The sequence below is a fragment of the Drosophila subobscura genome, chromosome O (assembly GCF_008121235.1).
Source record: "Drosophila subobscura isolate 14011-0131.10 chromosome O, UCBerk_Dsub_1.0, whole genome shotgun sequence".
NCBI classification, from domain to species: Eukaryota; Metazoa; Arthropoda; class Insecta; order Diptera; family Drosophilidae; genus Drosophila; species Drosophila subobscura.
In genome coordinates, this window is record NC_048533.1 from 11,196,475 (window position 1) to 11,212,387 (window position 15,913).

At 41.1% G+C, this 15,913-nt stretch overlaps 1 protein-coding gene across 5 annotated transcripts in view; it reads right to left on the bottom strand.

The window, feature by feature from the left end:
• Positions 1-934: 934 nt before the first annotated feature.
• The window catches only part of LOC117897003 (alpha-protein kinase 1), a 47,179-nt gene continuing 32,200 nt past the window's right edge, over positions 935-15,913 (bottom strand). For 2 of the 5 annotated variants that reach the window (XM_034805564.1, XM_034805565.1), the window contains 2 exons: positions 7,083-7,805; positions 935-3,791 (listed from right to left, as the gene is read on the bottom strand). In XM_034805564.1, the coding sequence (XP_034661455.1) occupies positions 1,687-3,791; positions 7,083-7,805 (2,828 nt within the window). In that variant the 3' untranslated portion in view covers positions 935-1,686. Of the gene's footprint in view, positions 3,792-7,082; positions 7,806-13,076; positions 13,634-15,913 lie in introns of those variants that run through there. The other 3 variants (XM_034805566.1, XM_034805567.1, XM_034805568.1) reach the window with 3 other exon arrangements.

A 15,913-nucleotide genomic window follows, 5' to 3' on the forward strand; every position in this document is an offset into this window, starting at 1 on the left:
TTTCAAACCATTCGTTACATTCGTATTTCAGCACTCCTCTTATAACTTATATTTAGCACAAGAGTTCCATTTTGTTTCAACATTTTCGTTTCAAGTTTCGTTAGGCTATAATTTGTGAGTCGCCCGACTCAGATTTCAGAATAAGCTGAACATTCAAATTAAGAGATCATTAACATCCTAAGTATATGTGTATACAGTGTGTGTGCTATAGCTATGTAGCCGTTGGGCGCTGCTGCATAACGCGTGACCAGGCTTTATTTTCAGCTTGAAATTTATCAAAGATTCCTATTGTCTAACACTTATGAAGTTTTCTGAAATATTTGTAATCTTTTCAACAAAGGAGTGCAAAGAAAAACTCAAAAATTTAATTGTTTTTTAAAAAATTGTTATATATTTTTCAAAAGTAAAATTATAACTAATCGTATATAAAAATTAATTCAACTTATGATACAAAAATTTAACAACTAATAAGAAATTGTTTTCTACAGTAGATTGAACATTTATAAATAAAGAAATAATAATACAATTAAATAAAATATTCACTTTTGAATTTGTTTTTTATTGATTTCGAATCATTTTTAAGGAAGTACACTGGGCAACATTATGTCAAAATTTCATTTGTTAAACAATGTTCGATTCTATTTTTAAATTTCTTTAACTTTATAATGCTTAGAGGGAACAAAATGATATGCTAAGATTTGTGTGTGTGTTTTTTTTTAGTTATTTTTTCGTGTGTTAAAACCTAAATCTAAACCTTTAAGACAATAAGTTAATCATTATAATAGATATATATTTATTTATAATTATGTATAAAATGCAATAAATTAGTGTGTTTGTGTGTTAGCATTTTTAAAAAATGAACATTAGCTAAAGGCAAAAGGCGAAACGATTATAATTTTTAAAATTATTTTGTGTTGGTTTGTTTGTGTTTTTTTTTTTAGTTATGTAAAGAAATTAAAATTAATAATTATTACACATGAGATCACAGTATTAGAGACATAAGTTAAATATTTTCCCATTTTTTTTCATCATATTTTTTTTTTATGTTATTTTTATATGTTCATTCAATCATTCGATTATTTTCGATAGGTTATCGATCACTTTTGAATCATCCATTTATCGAATAAATAATGTTCGATCACCTTAGATTCCATATCGAAAAAGTGTTTTCGATCACCATTTTATGTAATTTCGATAACTAGATCATTTATCGATCACTTTGAACAGCATTTTCTCTTCATTTAGGTTTTTTCTTTTATGGTTAGTAACTGTTTTTTCCATTGATGTGTGATATATATTATCTATCGTATGTTTTATCGTATGTTTAACTGTAGCATATGGTTTTTTTCTTTAAGATTTAATGTCTTGAAAAATGATTTCTCCGTCTAACACAACCCCTGGATTACAACTACAACTAGATAAGATTATTCAGCATCAGCGATTGATTGATCAGATCTCAGTGGATGCATCATCCTTGTAGTACTCATGATTGGCCCACAGATGATTGAATTTCAAGGGACTCGCGAGTGGCGATAGGGTGCCATAATCGGATGTCAACTCAAATGGGAATCCACTCTCATCGATGGCCAATGATAGATCGAACTTGGGCTGCTGCAGGGATTGTAGATTCCCCGCAGTTGCAGCCAATGGCTTGGGATCAATGGATGATGCTGAATTTTCTAGACTCTACATGCTCGCACTTGAGGTTACAATCGCCAGATCGGCGGCATGCAACAGATGATGATGCGGATGCTGATACTGCTGCTGGTGGAGATGTTGCTGCTGTTGCAACTGTTGCTGCTGCTGTTGCTGCTGGAGCTGTGATTGTTGCTGCTGTTGCGATTGTTGCTGCTGCTGCTGTGACTGCTGTGATTCGCCACGTGATTTGGACTCCTTCTTGATGCGCTGCTTGAGATGGACCTTGGCGTGACGCTTCTTCTCATCGGAACGGGCAAACTTTCTGCCACAAATGTCGCAGCTGAATGGCTTCTCCCCCGTGTGGGTCCGGATGTGGGTGGTGAGGTGATCGCTGCGACTGAAGCTCCTCATGCAGATGCGGCACTGGAAGGGCTTCTGTCCCGTATGGATGCGTATGTGGCGGGTAAGCTCGTCCGAGCGCGAAAACCTTCGGTCGCAGTTCTCCACGGGACAGGCATAGGGACGCTCATGGACGGGCGTCTTGCTGGGGCGATTCGGATACTTGCGCGGCTTGACGGGCACCAATTTAAGCGGCACAGTGCTCTGTTGATAGACTTGCGACAGTATCTCATGCCCCTTGCTGGTGGAGGGACTATATTCTGCCAGTTGCACAGCGGCAGCCGCTGCAGCGGCGGCGGCGGCAGCTGCAGCTGCCGATGAACCGCCAGAGGCTGCAGAGTAGCCAGTTCCATTGGAATTTGGCTGCATATCCGGATAGGTCTCCTGTTTGGGAATGAGCACGCCCAGAGCAGCATTGCTGGAGCTGGCCGAGGATGTGGGTCCCGGAAGGACAAGATTCTGTTGCTGCTGTTGGACCTGCTGCACTTGCTGCACCTGTTGCTGCTGTGGGGCATAGTCCGCCGGAGAGTCCAGCCATTGATATTTAGGCGCGGAGACACTCGAGAGTTGGGAGCGTACGGCATACTGCTGCTGCTGCTGTTGCAGCTGGTCGTGGCTGCTCTGGAGCTCTGCCAGGCTGGCAAATCCCGCCGTGGACACAGAGGGACCAGCATAGGTCGGTGGCGGTTGCTTCAACAGCAATGGAGTGCAATCCATGGATAGTCCCAGGAGTTCTGCATGCTGTGCGGCTGCTGCTGCGGTGGCTGCACGTCCATCATCGTATGGCGAAGGTGTGGCACCAGCGGATTGTTGCTGCTGGTTCTGTTGCTGCAGCTGCTGTTGTTGCTGTTGCATGGTGGCATAGTGTGCGAACATCGGTGGCTGGAAGAGCGACTTGTCCGGGGAGGGCAGGCCCCAACTGTTGCCCAAACTATTGGATGGTGGCGACATCTGTCCGGGTAGGACACTCATCTGGGGGGAGGGAAGCTGTTGTTGCTGCTGCTGTTGGGCAGCTGCGGCTGCTGCTGCGGCATTCATGGCGTTTCCTGTTGTGGTGAAAATTCCGCGATATGAGATTTTGCCACTTTGTTGTTGTTGTACTTGTTGTTGAAAGTGTTGGTGTTGTTGGAGTTGCTGTTGTTGTTGTTGGTGATGCAGTTGTTGTTGATTTTGATGTTGGTGTTGCTGTTGGAGTTGTTGTTGAGTTTGTTGGTGTTGCTGTTGAGTTTGTTGCTGTTGTTGTTGCTGCTGTTGCAGATGACTATTGTGATGGTGATGATGATGGTGGTGGTGATGATGATGTGGCAATTGTTGTTGTTGTTGATTTTGTTGTTGGTGTAATATTTGGTGTTGTTGGAATTGATGTTGCTGATGCTGCGGCGGGGAGCTGCTGTGTTGTGGCTGTTGTTGTTGTTGTTGGTGAGAGTTGTTGTTGCTATGATGCAGCTGTTGTTGTTGGTGTTGTTGAGTGTTTAAAGGCGAACCAACGCTCTCTGTTGTTGTGTGGCTGTTGTTGTTTTCGCTACTTGTTGTCTGTTTTGTTGTTGTTGTAGTTGTAGCGGATGATGTGTTGTTGTTGTTGTGTTGTGGATACATATTACAACTATTATTACTTGATTCTTCCTTAACGATCGTCAATGCTGGCGGCGTGCTACGCTCCTCCTTCAACGGGCTACAAACGGATGATAAAACGGGGCTCCCCACCGATACAGCCACTTGTGGTTCCAGGGAGAGATCCTCCGATGCAATAGAGCCTAAAATAGATAGAAAATATAATTTTGTAATTAGTTGTCAGTTATTTTTTGTAGAGAAAATTATATTTAAATGTTTGGCTATAATTTTTGTGACAGCCCTGCAAATCTTTAAGTTATATTTTCAAGAAAATCGCTTCCTTTGACAATCTTTTTGGATGGATTGGCTACTCCTCTTACCATTACCCCTGCCCCGTTCCTGCCACTGTTTTCGCTGCTGCTGTTGGGTTGCATGGGTACGATATCAATCACAGTTCGCTTGAATGGCAATGGCATTGGCATTGGCTTTGCATTGGGGGGGCTACTGGAATACCCGGGGAATACTTGCAGCTGGGCTGCGCTTTGATTTCGCGGAAATCGAACAACACGGGAGGTCGGCATCATCGCTCATCGTGCAGCAGCAGCAGCAGCCACTTGGCCACAAGAAGAAGCCAAAGAGAGAGACACAGAAAATGTTGCACTTGGGGCAAGGCAAAAGTGTCGGGCGAGAAGACTAATTACGCGGCTGCCCAGCAGAGTATCGTTTTTTTTTCTTCTTCTGTTTTTGTTCAGCTGGAAGTCTGCTTTTTTTTTCCTGCTTCACGATTCTTGTCATTAATGCCGCCTGTGGACTGTGTGGCTTTAGCCTGGATATTGATTGAGTTGCAGTGCGCAGTGCGCCTAATGTGCAGCGACATCAATCTGGTTGGAGTCAAAGGGAACAGAGGGGCATGAGGCATGTGGCTTGGGGGCACTGTATGTGCTTGAATTCACAGAATTTTTAGCGATAGCAAATTCTATTGTTCTTACGACTAGAACAACATATATTGCAAGCCTCATTAATGCTGTCAGAGCAAATTATTATTGTCCCTCCAAAAAGAAGAAAGAAAGATTTCTGGAGCCAGACTTTCCCCCACATCTCTCTCTCACTCTGTCTTTAGCTGCCACATATCTCTACAGAGAGAAATAAATCTGTACACATGACTAACTAATGCCCCTCTTCTGTTTTAAGTCCAAATCTCTTTGCCAATTTTGGCGATTAAAAGCCGCTCTGTCATTGTCATGCAAATTGTTTTAATGGATTTTCATTTGAAAATTCAACCATGTCTATGATTTCTGTGCTTTTGTGTCTCTTTCTGTATCTTTTTTTTTTGTGTGTGTTTTATTTGTTTCTTTATTTTTCGATTTGGCTTTGGTCAGCGATTTTTTTTGTGCGTGGGTTTATTTTTGGCGGGGGGAATAGAATTTATGAGTGACATTTTTTTGGCTTCTGTCTTTAAAACTTATTTTATTTGGAAAACACAAGAAAGATATATGAGATTTTATGCATTTTCAATTGATGCAAGAAAATCTGTATGGAAAAATGTGTCTTAAAAGTAAATTTGTGTCGAAAAAATCTATCAGAAAAATGTTTCTGTGCAGAAAATAATGCTACAAAAATGCAGCATCGGAGTAAATCTAACTAGAAAAATGTTTACTTGAAAATAATCTGTCTAGAAAAGTAAATCTGACATAAAAAAATTGTATCTGCAGAGTAAATCTGTCTAGCAAAGAATGTATCTTCAGCAGACACAACCAAGGAAAGAAAGAACAATTAAACCCAATTGTTTTTGATAGCAGCAGCAAATCTAGTATAGTTTATTTGCTTTGCCTTAATTCAATTAGAAATGCAGCGACATATGTCTCTGGAAAGATATATACAAATGTATAGTCGCATGTGTGGCGATATCCCGCGTATCTTGAGTCGTTCCCCGAGTGAGAAAATTGCTCTCGAAACATTGACACTGAACGGAAATGTTTAATACATGCGCTGCTATTGTTGCTATTGCCGTTCTCAGTTGTTGTTGTTCTAGAGATTAATTAAAAGTATGCAGTCCCATCTATAAGAAATATCTGAGCGATGAGAATGGCAGTAACAACAAAAATGCAATAAAAAGTGCAAAAAATGAGATAAAATATAAAATGGAAAAGAGAAAGGAATTAGCTACTTTTTGACAGGGTATGCATTTTTTGAATACACTAAAAAGTATGGAGATATATTTGAAAAAAAAGCGTATTAAAAGTTGCCCTAACTACAATTGTTTTTAATTAATTTTTTTCATATTTTTATATATTTTTTGTATATTTTTTTTCGCCCTTGCAAACATCTTCTCAATCCGATAATATCCTTAATACATGGGAAAGGGTATCTAAAGATATTTGTGATATAAATTTTCTATAGTCTATATAGAGATATAGCCATTTGGGATGTCAACATTTTTATTAATTTATATTTATGGCAGCGTAATCAAAATGGAAAGAAACGATGTATAAGACTCTTGGAGACTGGAGACCTCTTAACATGCCCCATAATTTAATAATAACAACAAAATTATTAACACAAAAAAAAACAGTCTACAACAAAAAAATGAGCAAATAAATAAATCAAATAAATGAGAAAAAATACGAAAAAAAAATATTTCGAAAATTGGTACTTGACTGAAATTTTGAAATGTTTGCTTTAGATTTTGAACTTGTTTTGGCGGGGCGAGGAAATCCAAGTGGAAGGAAGGGAAAAGCTAAGAGAAAGAGAGAGAAGTATGCAGATATGTTTTGGAGAGAATTAAAGCCAAAAGATACGACAATTTTTTTGTTTTTTCGCATACTTCCATTTGAGGCTGATTTATGTTGAGACTTAAGACTGACAACGGATTAGTTGTGGACTCTAGACTCCCAACTGCAACTGCAACTGGCTTTGCCACTGCCACATGTGGCAGCAGCTGCAGCAGCATCCATTAGCAGGCAGATAAAGAAACGAACTTCAAGGCGAAACAAAAAGAGAGTTTCACCCAAACAGCAGCAGCAGCAGCAGCAGCAGGAAGGTCTATAAATGTTTTCGAGGGTTTTTTTCCTAGAAGATTTATGCCTACTGATTATGCTATATACATATATAGGAGGCTATAGGTAATATCTGTTTATCATATTTTATGGGTGAAAGTTAAGCTAAGCAGGAGGAATCTTTGAACTATTGAGACTCTCGGAATAAAAGTAGTTTGGGAGACTCTAAATAAAGTTACGTTTGCTATTTAATTAGAAAAATTCCTAAACATTCCCTGGCTGGATGGATAACGTACAGCAGTGCACATCGGTTCGCTTAGAAGCGCCAGAAATGGGGATAAATAGAAACGTTTTTGAGTGGTTCCTTGGCCTTAACCTGATGATAGTTACTTCTCTTAAGAAAGATACAATTTCCATCTCTAATTTCTTTCTAAACCAAGTCTTGAAAGACTCTAAATTTTCGAAATACCTCAGGCTTAGATATATTGCAACACTTACCAGTTATTGGAGGTGGCTCCACGACTGTGGATGGCCCAAAGAACGAGGGTATATCGCTGGATGTGGTCACTGGGGTATTTAGATCTCCGGGCAGTGCCTCGATCAGATGCTTATGTCCCTCCGTATGCTCGGTGGAATCTGTGACAGGACTGCCGCCGTGTTGGCTGGTATTGAGGAGACTCAGATGCGAGGCCGAGTTGCGTCCACTGCTGGCTGTGGCACTGGGTTGCACGGCCACGTTGCTGGGACTGCCGCCCTGTGTGGGTGTGGCTGTTTGATTGCGAGCCCGTAGTACGGAATTACTGGGACTGCTGTTGTGGTTGTTCTGTGAATGATGATGCTGTTGCTGCTGCTGTTGATGCTGCTGCTGATGATGATGATGGTGATGGGCAGCTGCAGCTGCAGCAGCCGCCGCCGATGCTGTGGTATAGTGCTGCAACAGCGATGAGGACGATGACGATGATGTGGATGCTGCAGCCGAACTCTGTCCAAATTGTGCAGGACTCAGATATGAGGCAGCTGCGGTGGTGGTGGCACCACCCGATGGACTGCTACTCTGGGCGGCGGTGCTCGTCTTGAAGAGGCACGTGTCAAAGCTCAAGACATTAAAATGGGCCGCAGCGGCCGATTCGGTGAGCAGGAATGCGTGATGGGTTGGCGCCACCAGGGTTTCAAGCCCTTCCATGATCATGGCCGCTGATGGAGTTCCAGGGGCTACGCCGCCTGCAAAAAAATAAAAGAGATAAAAGGAAAGCCATTAGTTGTGGGGTAATCATAATGTGTATTGGTTTTTCTTTCAATTGATTTGCCATGACAGCTGTTCAATTACATAAGCAAGCCATAAAGAAGCGATCGACAGAGTCACGGAGAGAATGTGTCACGGAGACTCGTCTCCAGACATTATTTAACAATTAGTCTTGAAAAAACTGTCACCCACGGTCCAAAAAACAATTAAATTAAAATCGATTAAGCACTTGTGCCCCTGCCTGAGAAGTAGAACAGTTGTAGCTTTCCCACACACATAAAGACACGGTGCCTCCGCCTCTCTCTCTCTCTCTCTCTCGGGGCAAAAGTGGGTCGCCATCTATGGGTCACACTCGCTGCGTATCTGACCTTATGCAATATCTCCCACCCCCACCCGAGCTTATGCAAGAGTCTGTGTCTTCACCAAAAACTCCAACTTAATTAGAGAGGCCGATCATTTTTCTTATAAAAATATCTACATAAACTTTGCTTATAATTGTTGTATCTTATGGATGTTTATCACAGATAAACTAGCCACAAAAATAGCAATTGGTGAGATCTCTGTGTGATCCAACGAGTTTCTCTATATAGAGATCTCTGTCTATGGATCAACTCCTACCGCAAGAGATTGTGGCGTCATGGCTTCATCGCTCCATCGGCTTCATGCCGCTCGAGTGTTGTTTGGCGAAGGCAAAAGGCGAAGGCTTGACCGCGTTGATTTGCATTACAAGTGCACTCGTGTTGACAGGCAGCTATGCGCCAAAATAACTACCGTGCCACAGCGTATCCGACAGATGTACAAAAAACAACAAGAAGATGCAAGAGCAGAAAACCACACGACCAGGGAGTTACCCTTTGGCCAAACAACTGAGGAGTGCCGCTGCAAGACGCGCGAGATACATAAGGAAATGTCAAGCTCCAGCTCTTGTGCTGCCATCAAATCGCCTTGTTTTAGCATCTACAGGGTATGTGGCATCCTCTAAAGCTTTTGGCACTTTTGCTTTTTTATTTACATTTTGATTTCACGCATAATTTCCATGGCAGAGGAGTGCACTCGAGACACACAGCGGGCAGAGCGAGTGAAATTACATTCAAAAAACAACAACAAAAAGCAAAAGCGAGAGACACAGATTCAAGCTACATAACCCACAAGGCAGGCACACACAGATACAGATACTCGTACACCGTAGATACATTTGTGTTAAGCCCAGCGCGTGCTGTGCCCCGTTGTCTGCCCATCACCCCCGTCTGCTGCCCGTCTCCCTGCCCCAGCTTTTGTGTGCCTCTCGAGTTCATTCATAAAATTATGCGCTGGAGTCAATAATTTTTACAGTCGATCAAAGATTTGTATCTGTGTATGCCTCTGCCACATGAATCATCTGCATCCATCCAGCAACAACAACCACAAAAAACCTCCGCAACCTCTGACAAAAAACGAGGGAGACACACTGAAACTGGTTGAGCGATTCTCTATACTCTCCCATCTACATCTCCACTTCTCCTGCTGGTTTCTGGGTTTTTCTTCTGATTCTGTCGCTGGTCCACTGGTCCGCTGGTCGTGGTCTTGGTCTTTGTCTTGGTCGAAACTCTCTGAGCCTCTGGGCCGCTTAATAACTTGGCTAACAATTGACACTCCCTTAAATGAAATGAACAGACACAAAAAAAAAATACATTTAACCCAAAAGCTGTGTAGATGTGGATCCACAGTGGCAATTGGCTATAAGGGACAAGGGAGTTTGGGATTTGGAGTGCAGTTTGGAGGCAAATATGTACAGGAAGAAGAGGTTTCTATGACTAGGATCATTTTCATTGAGAACATGCATCGCTTATGGAACTTTCCTCAATTGAAATCGAGCTCCCAGCCCCCTGCAACTCTTTGCGATCTTTGCCGCCGCTGATCATTATGTTTTATGTTGCGGATCTTGCTCTCAAATCTAGCTGCCGCTTTCCCCCTTAGCCACTTGCCACTGTCTCAATCTGAATCCGTCTCTGCGTTTATGTATATTGTAAATCTTGTGTGGTGTGGCTCTCTCTCTCTCCGTTCGCTAGAGCCCCGCTCTGTCGTGTCTTTTCTTTCACTCTGCATATTTTTGCATAGCATTTTTCTTTATTTTTGTGTAGTAGAACGTCAAGATCTTTTGCCCATGAATGAATATTGGCAGCGACACACGAGAGGGAACAAGATATAGATGGATGTGTGGATACATTTAACGGCTGCGTTGAGGAAGAAGTAAAAAAAAACACACACAGAACCTCACCAAGGAGAAAAAATAGTTATGTTGATATTATTTTAATTAAGTTTCTGCGGAACCGGTTGGCACGTACGGCCAGACTCTTGTGGCCAGAAATATATCTCGGGGTTCTATGGTACGAAGTGGGTCCGGTGTTGAGAGTGTTAACAATTCGATAGATGGGGCGCCAATTTGTTTGCTTTGGCAAATGAGAGAGGAGGTGGGAGATCTGCGGAGAGGAAAAGCAAATCACAGCGAAGGGGCAGCAGCTAGCTGTGAGGCCACCAGCAGCTCTTTGACCCAGAGATCTCCTCTTACCAAAACTGAAAAGCTGCTGTTGTGTTTTCGTTGGAGGATTAAAGACGCGTCGCGACCTTTGGCTACTTAACGGCTCCAAAAATAAACTACAGACAATTTTTTCGCTGTTGCTGTTGTTAGCTAATGCAATGGCCATATGGCCATATTTGGTGGATTTTTGGCAACCTTGAGAATACCTTAACTAAATAATAAAATAATAAAAATTACACAAAAAAAGTAAGGAAAAAAAGAAGAAATTTGAGAAACTTTGAGCGAAAAGATCATTAGGCAAATTGTATGTGTAGCTGTGGAGTAAAAGTATCTTGCAGATACATAGATAGAAAACATGCAAGTTGCATGCGACACGAAAAAAATAATACGATGATGGAATGGAGCCAAGGAGCAGGCTGAGGAGAAGTTGAGGAGGCGGTAACAAAGTCCATCATTCACACAGCGGGATAGCCCCTCATGCATCTGCCCCAGCTCCTACTGCGAGTCCAACAAGTTAACATGGACAACAACAACAACAACTACAACTACAACAAGATGAAAATGTATCTTTTGCATGCGTAACACTTTGTCACACTTTTGATGCCAACAACAAAAACAGCTCTGGTTTGGCGGCGGCAGCGGCGGCGACTACGGGTTCGGGCTCGTCGCTTGTTGCTGTTTTCCTCATGAGAACAATTAATGAAAATAAACAGCCGCAGGCACCAGACACGAAAAACCAACAGATGAAGAGTATTTATGGAAAGCGATAGAGCACCGAAGCGGTAGATACACTGAAAGACAAGCGAGAGGCTTGGAATGTATAAAAATGAATGCATTTTTAATATTTTCTGGAGTTTTTTTTGCATATCTTTGGCAACAACAAAGTTTTCTACATTAAGAAATGTTTTTTAATTGATTTTTGCTTAGTTATTTCCACGAAGGTATTAACAATTCTTAGTGATTCAGATAATTATACTTTATGGAGCATTTTTTGGAGCATAAGTAAAAGTTATCTTTGCAGAATTAGCTTTAAAACTGATTCACTTCTCTGCTAAAGCACTTCTACTCTCAAAAACCCTCGCAAAATCGCACTACCTTGAGGGATTCCATGTATATTTTTATAAAGTTATGTCGCTTGGTTGTTGAAAATCATTTTTAGTGGGCACTTAAATAAAAAATGTTCCTCTGTTTGACTTGGCAGCCGAAACTCCCGACGGCCCAAAGCTTAAAGCCTGGCCACTTAGTTGCGTTAAAGAGCGGAGCAGGGGGAGATTTCCATTTGGTCGGAAAGGGGCTGTGATGGTGGCAGCCCTGACTGGGGTATGGGGATGTCAAAGTGCCATTTGGCACAACCTGCGGCGGCGGCACCAGCAGCAAGTGTTAAATGAACTTTGGGTGCCCCGACACACTCTGATGTGTCGGCACTTTTCGTTTTCATCTCATAATTATTTTGTTAAATATTGCGGTAAAAGACTAACGTCAAAAATTGTGAGAAAAATGATTTCTTCCTTTATCGGTCGGCTATGGGTTTTCGGGCAGAGGTGGCATGTAAATCATTTAGCTAATTGTTTTTCCATTTTCCAAACAGCAGAAGGAGTCGGAAATCCATTAGTTGCTTGAGCGGCAAAGCGCCGAAACAAACGGGAGGGGCGAACAAATATAAAAGATGCAGATGTAAAAGAAACAAATGTGAATACGCGCCACGGAACGCTGCATTATTTGCCATTAAATTGTAAAAGCAGCTGAAATGAGCGGCCAGAGATATGCTCCGTCTTTAATTGAGCGCCAAGTGTAGGACAATAATTTAATTACAAAAATTCTGCACACACAGATACACCGAGCACTGCACTTAGATACAATGTTTCAGGCCATAAAGCTGTCTGTCGTCTGTCGTTGGTTGCCTCTTCAGGTGCACTCTCTGCAATAACGTGCAGATATTTTTATTATGCGTTAAATGAATTTTTATATCTTTCAACCACAAAAATCTAAGCGAGAAATAAAAACAGAATGGGATTAACGAAAAACCAGAAGTGAGGAAGAGCAGAGGAACGGAACGCTATGGCGGCTAAAAGCCTATGCAAAATATCATACGACGTTGTAGAAATATACTTGAAAAAGCTTGTAAATATTTTAAAAAGGTAAAATTAAATTGTTTATATTAATGGAAGTGCTCCAGAAATATTTAAGTTCGAAAATTGTTACTTTAGGCAACCAAACTTAAAAATCTTTCAATTTTTTGATAGTTTTGCAAAGTAAAATAAATCAAAAGCACAATCAGAGACAAACTCTCTATAGTCACAGATAAATTCATTTAAATACTTCCACTTTTCGGGCCAATAAAACATTCAAACACAAATATATTTGTTTTAGAATCACTTTTCACGCTGCGAAAAATTATAAATCTCCAAAATGTTCCCTCTAAAAACAATCATGCCACCAAAAATGATTCCATTCTGAATATTTTTGACTCTACAGCAAACATCATTCACACAGAAATTATTACAATCAGATATACGAAACATAAAACGTTCCCATAAAACACACAAACATTTTCGCTCGCAAATCACAGTGGAAATTGATGTTGCCTTCCAGTTTATATAAATTTAAATTTGTTGTCTCATAACTCAGTGGAAAATCACAAAGGAAAAGCCCAAAACTTGACACACGACACGAAAATATTGTTCCACCAAAAGATGTACACTTGAAGAAATGGATGATGATGAGAACCCACCTGGATCGCAATGGCACTTGCAGAAGAATTCAAAGGGTTTTTATTTGCCTTTGGCTTTTGCGCTTCTTGCCCTCTTGACAAGCGGCTTTTCTACAGCTTTTCTTGTTGTTGCTTTTCTTTTATTTGGTCGGCTATTGTGTGGTTCACGTTTGCCAAAAAGGTTCTCTCTAGGCTCTCACACGACACACGAGGAGGCGGCCAAGAAATCAATAAAATATTTCACGTCTAAACATATTTTCATTCATGGAAATTATCCTTTCACTTTTACTTTTTATACCGACAATTTTCTCTCTCTTTTGTGAGGGGGAGACACACTTTATTTTCATTCACTTCACAATGATTTTTATTATGTATTTTATTTTTATTTGGTTTTTATTTGTGGCTTTATGTTTTTATTTTTTAGATATGATTTCCCGTTGGAGTTTTCTTGATGTTTGGAAATTTCTTGGGGCTTTGCTGTAGCTTTTATGCTTTTTGCTGATGCTTTGTTTTTTTTTTTTTTTGGTATTCCCAACCGTCGCGTTTGCTTGTTCGAACACAACTGAGGCACGAGATGAGCCCTCTTTCGGTTTTTATGAATGAAAAACTCAACAAACAACGTACGTGTATGGTGCCCCTACTGGCGGCCGGCCGCAGCGGCACGCGCCCCACAAAATAAAATCGAATTCGAAACAAGAGAGAAAGAGAGCCCGCAGCAGCGGCAGCAGCAGCGGCAGCAGCTGTGGTGGGGAAACCGCTCGACCGACGTCACTGTAATACATATACACAATGTGGAGCTCCCGTATAGCCGGCCGGTTTTCGGTGCGGATCCAATCGTAGGTCTGGTTGCCTCCCTTTTGTTGCAGCCATTTTTCATTGCGCAGGCGCAGAACAGCCAATCAACAGTTTGCCAGGCCCGCTGCGGCTCTCTCCCTCTCTCTCTCGCACTCTCTTTTGCACTTGCTCTCTATTTTTGTGAGTGGGGAACATCGTGGTGAATTTTCGAGTTCGAAAAACCAGCACTGGCTTGCGCGCTCCCTCTCTTTGTATCCATCTCTCTCTTGCGCTTGGTTTTTGAGGTAAAAATAAAACAACAGGTACCCCCCACACACACACACACAAACACACACACAGAGAGGGAAGTGTGTGTGTATTTTTTGGCGGCTGGCAAATGTTATGATTTCCCAAAATACGTCATCAGTGCGCGGCCCATTAGACATGGCAGCAATTTCTGCATCGACGTAAACACCCAAAAAACTAAACAAAATATGTGAGAAATCTATTGGCGAATTGTGTTTTCTGCATGGGGCCGGCCGGCCCCAGACAGAGGCCACGGATATTTAAACAATAGTGATTCACTTGACCATTTATGGACAGCGAGCAGCCTTTTCGTAGGGAGCAACAGCAGCCTGTCTAGAGGTCTGCAGGTCGATATATAAATACGTATACCCGGGGAATAGTTTTTGGCGCACACACGAGCGGTCGGGTTAGGGTAGGGTAGGATTGGTTTCGACCAAATGCTGACCCACACAGACACTCGAGAACTCCTTGATGTGTGAAGGAGACAATTGTTTAGGAAATTCCCTGTTAATTGAGTGGCTTGGTGTTAGTTTTGTTTAACTTTCAGTTCAAGGGTTGTCTAGGTTGGCCTTTATTGTGGCTAATTGTAGTCTAATTCTGCTAATTGAGTATCCTTCGGATGCTTTGCCCAGCTTTATGTTATTTGAGTTGTTTTGTGTTTCATTTGCTGATGATTTTTGAGGTGAATTAAGGGATTTGTGGACAATTGCTTATAGTTTTCATGGATTAATATGGCTCCAAACCATTTGAGTTCATTTTTTGGTTGGGATTTGTCTTTCAGATGAGCCACATAAAGACAAGGCCTAAATTTGTGTTGAGTTTTTGAGTTAAATGTCTCTCGAAAAATGTTAAACAATGTTCAAATTGTATTTCCGCTTGAGATATTTTATTTATACCAACAAAATCTTGGAACTTGAGGGGTCTAGAGATGTGTGATTCAGTCAATGTTCCACTGAATGAGTTTCGTGGGAATTTATTCTACAAAATTCACACAAGAATACAAAATTGAAGAGCAGGTTGACTGAAGAAAAGGGTCTTAAAGGGTCTTGAATACTATTCGATGTTGTGGTTCATTTAGTTTGAAATTTATTGATTTTGCTACTTCTCAAACCTGTTAATTTAAGCCAAAATTATTTTATGCAATGGGAAGATCTTGGGATGGCTTGTATTTAAGTCTCAAATTAGTATTATTAATGATTAGTTCTATATGTTTTAGACCCAATAATATTATAATAATACATCTTTAAACATAAGTTTCTGCCCCATATAAGCAAACTTTTAATTTTTACAAATTGTAATGCTGTCTTGGGCCATAATCCTTTAATATTTTCTTTCAAATGTACACTTCAAGTACGCTTACTCATAAAGATCAGTCAAATCTTTTTAACAACCTGCAGCTTTTGCCTGCCTCTTTTATGATCTTCTTTGTGGATCATAATTTTTCGCACTCATAATTTAGTGTACCGAAAATATGCTTTTAAACGAACCAAAATATGTCTTCCTTGTGTGTTGCAACCGCATTTTCATTTGTCTAACTGCCAATTTTTCAACCAAAAACTGCATTTTGACAGCATTTCAGTGGCGAGTATTTTTCCGGACTTTTGTTGGAATTTCGACTTCATATGTTTATTATTCGGGCGCACAGACAGGCAGACCAGACAGACAGTAGTTGTTCATGAGGTTAAGGACAAGGTTGCACACGCTAATCGTGCATTCCGCACTGTATCTTACAGATAAACAAACGAAAAATGTGTGAAAACCAAGTCAGAAATAAAGGA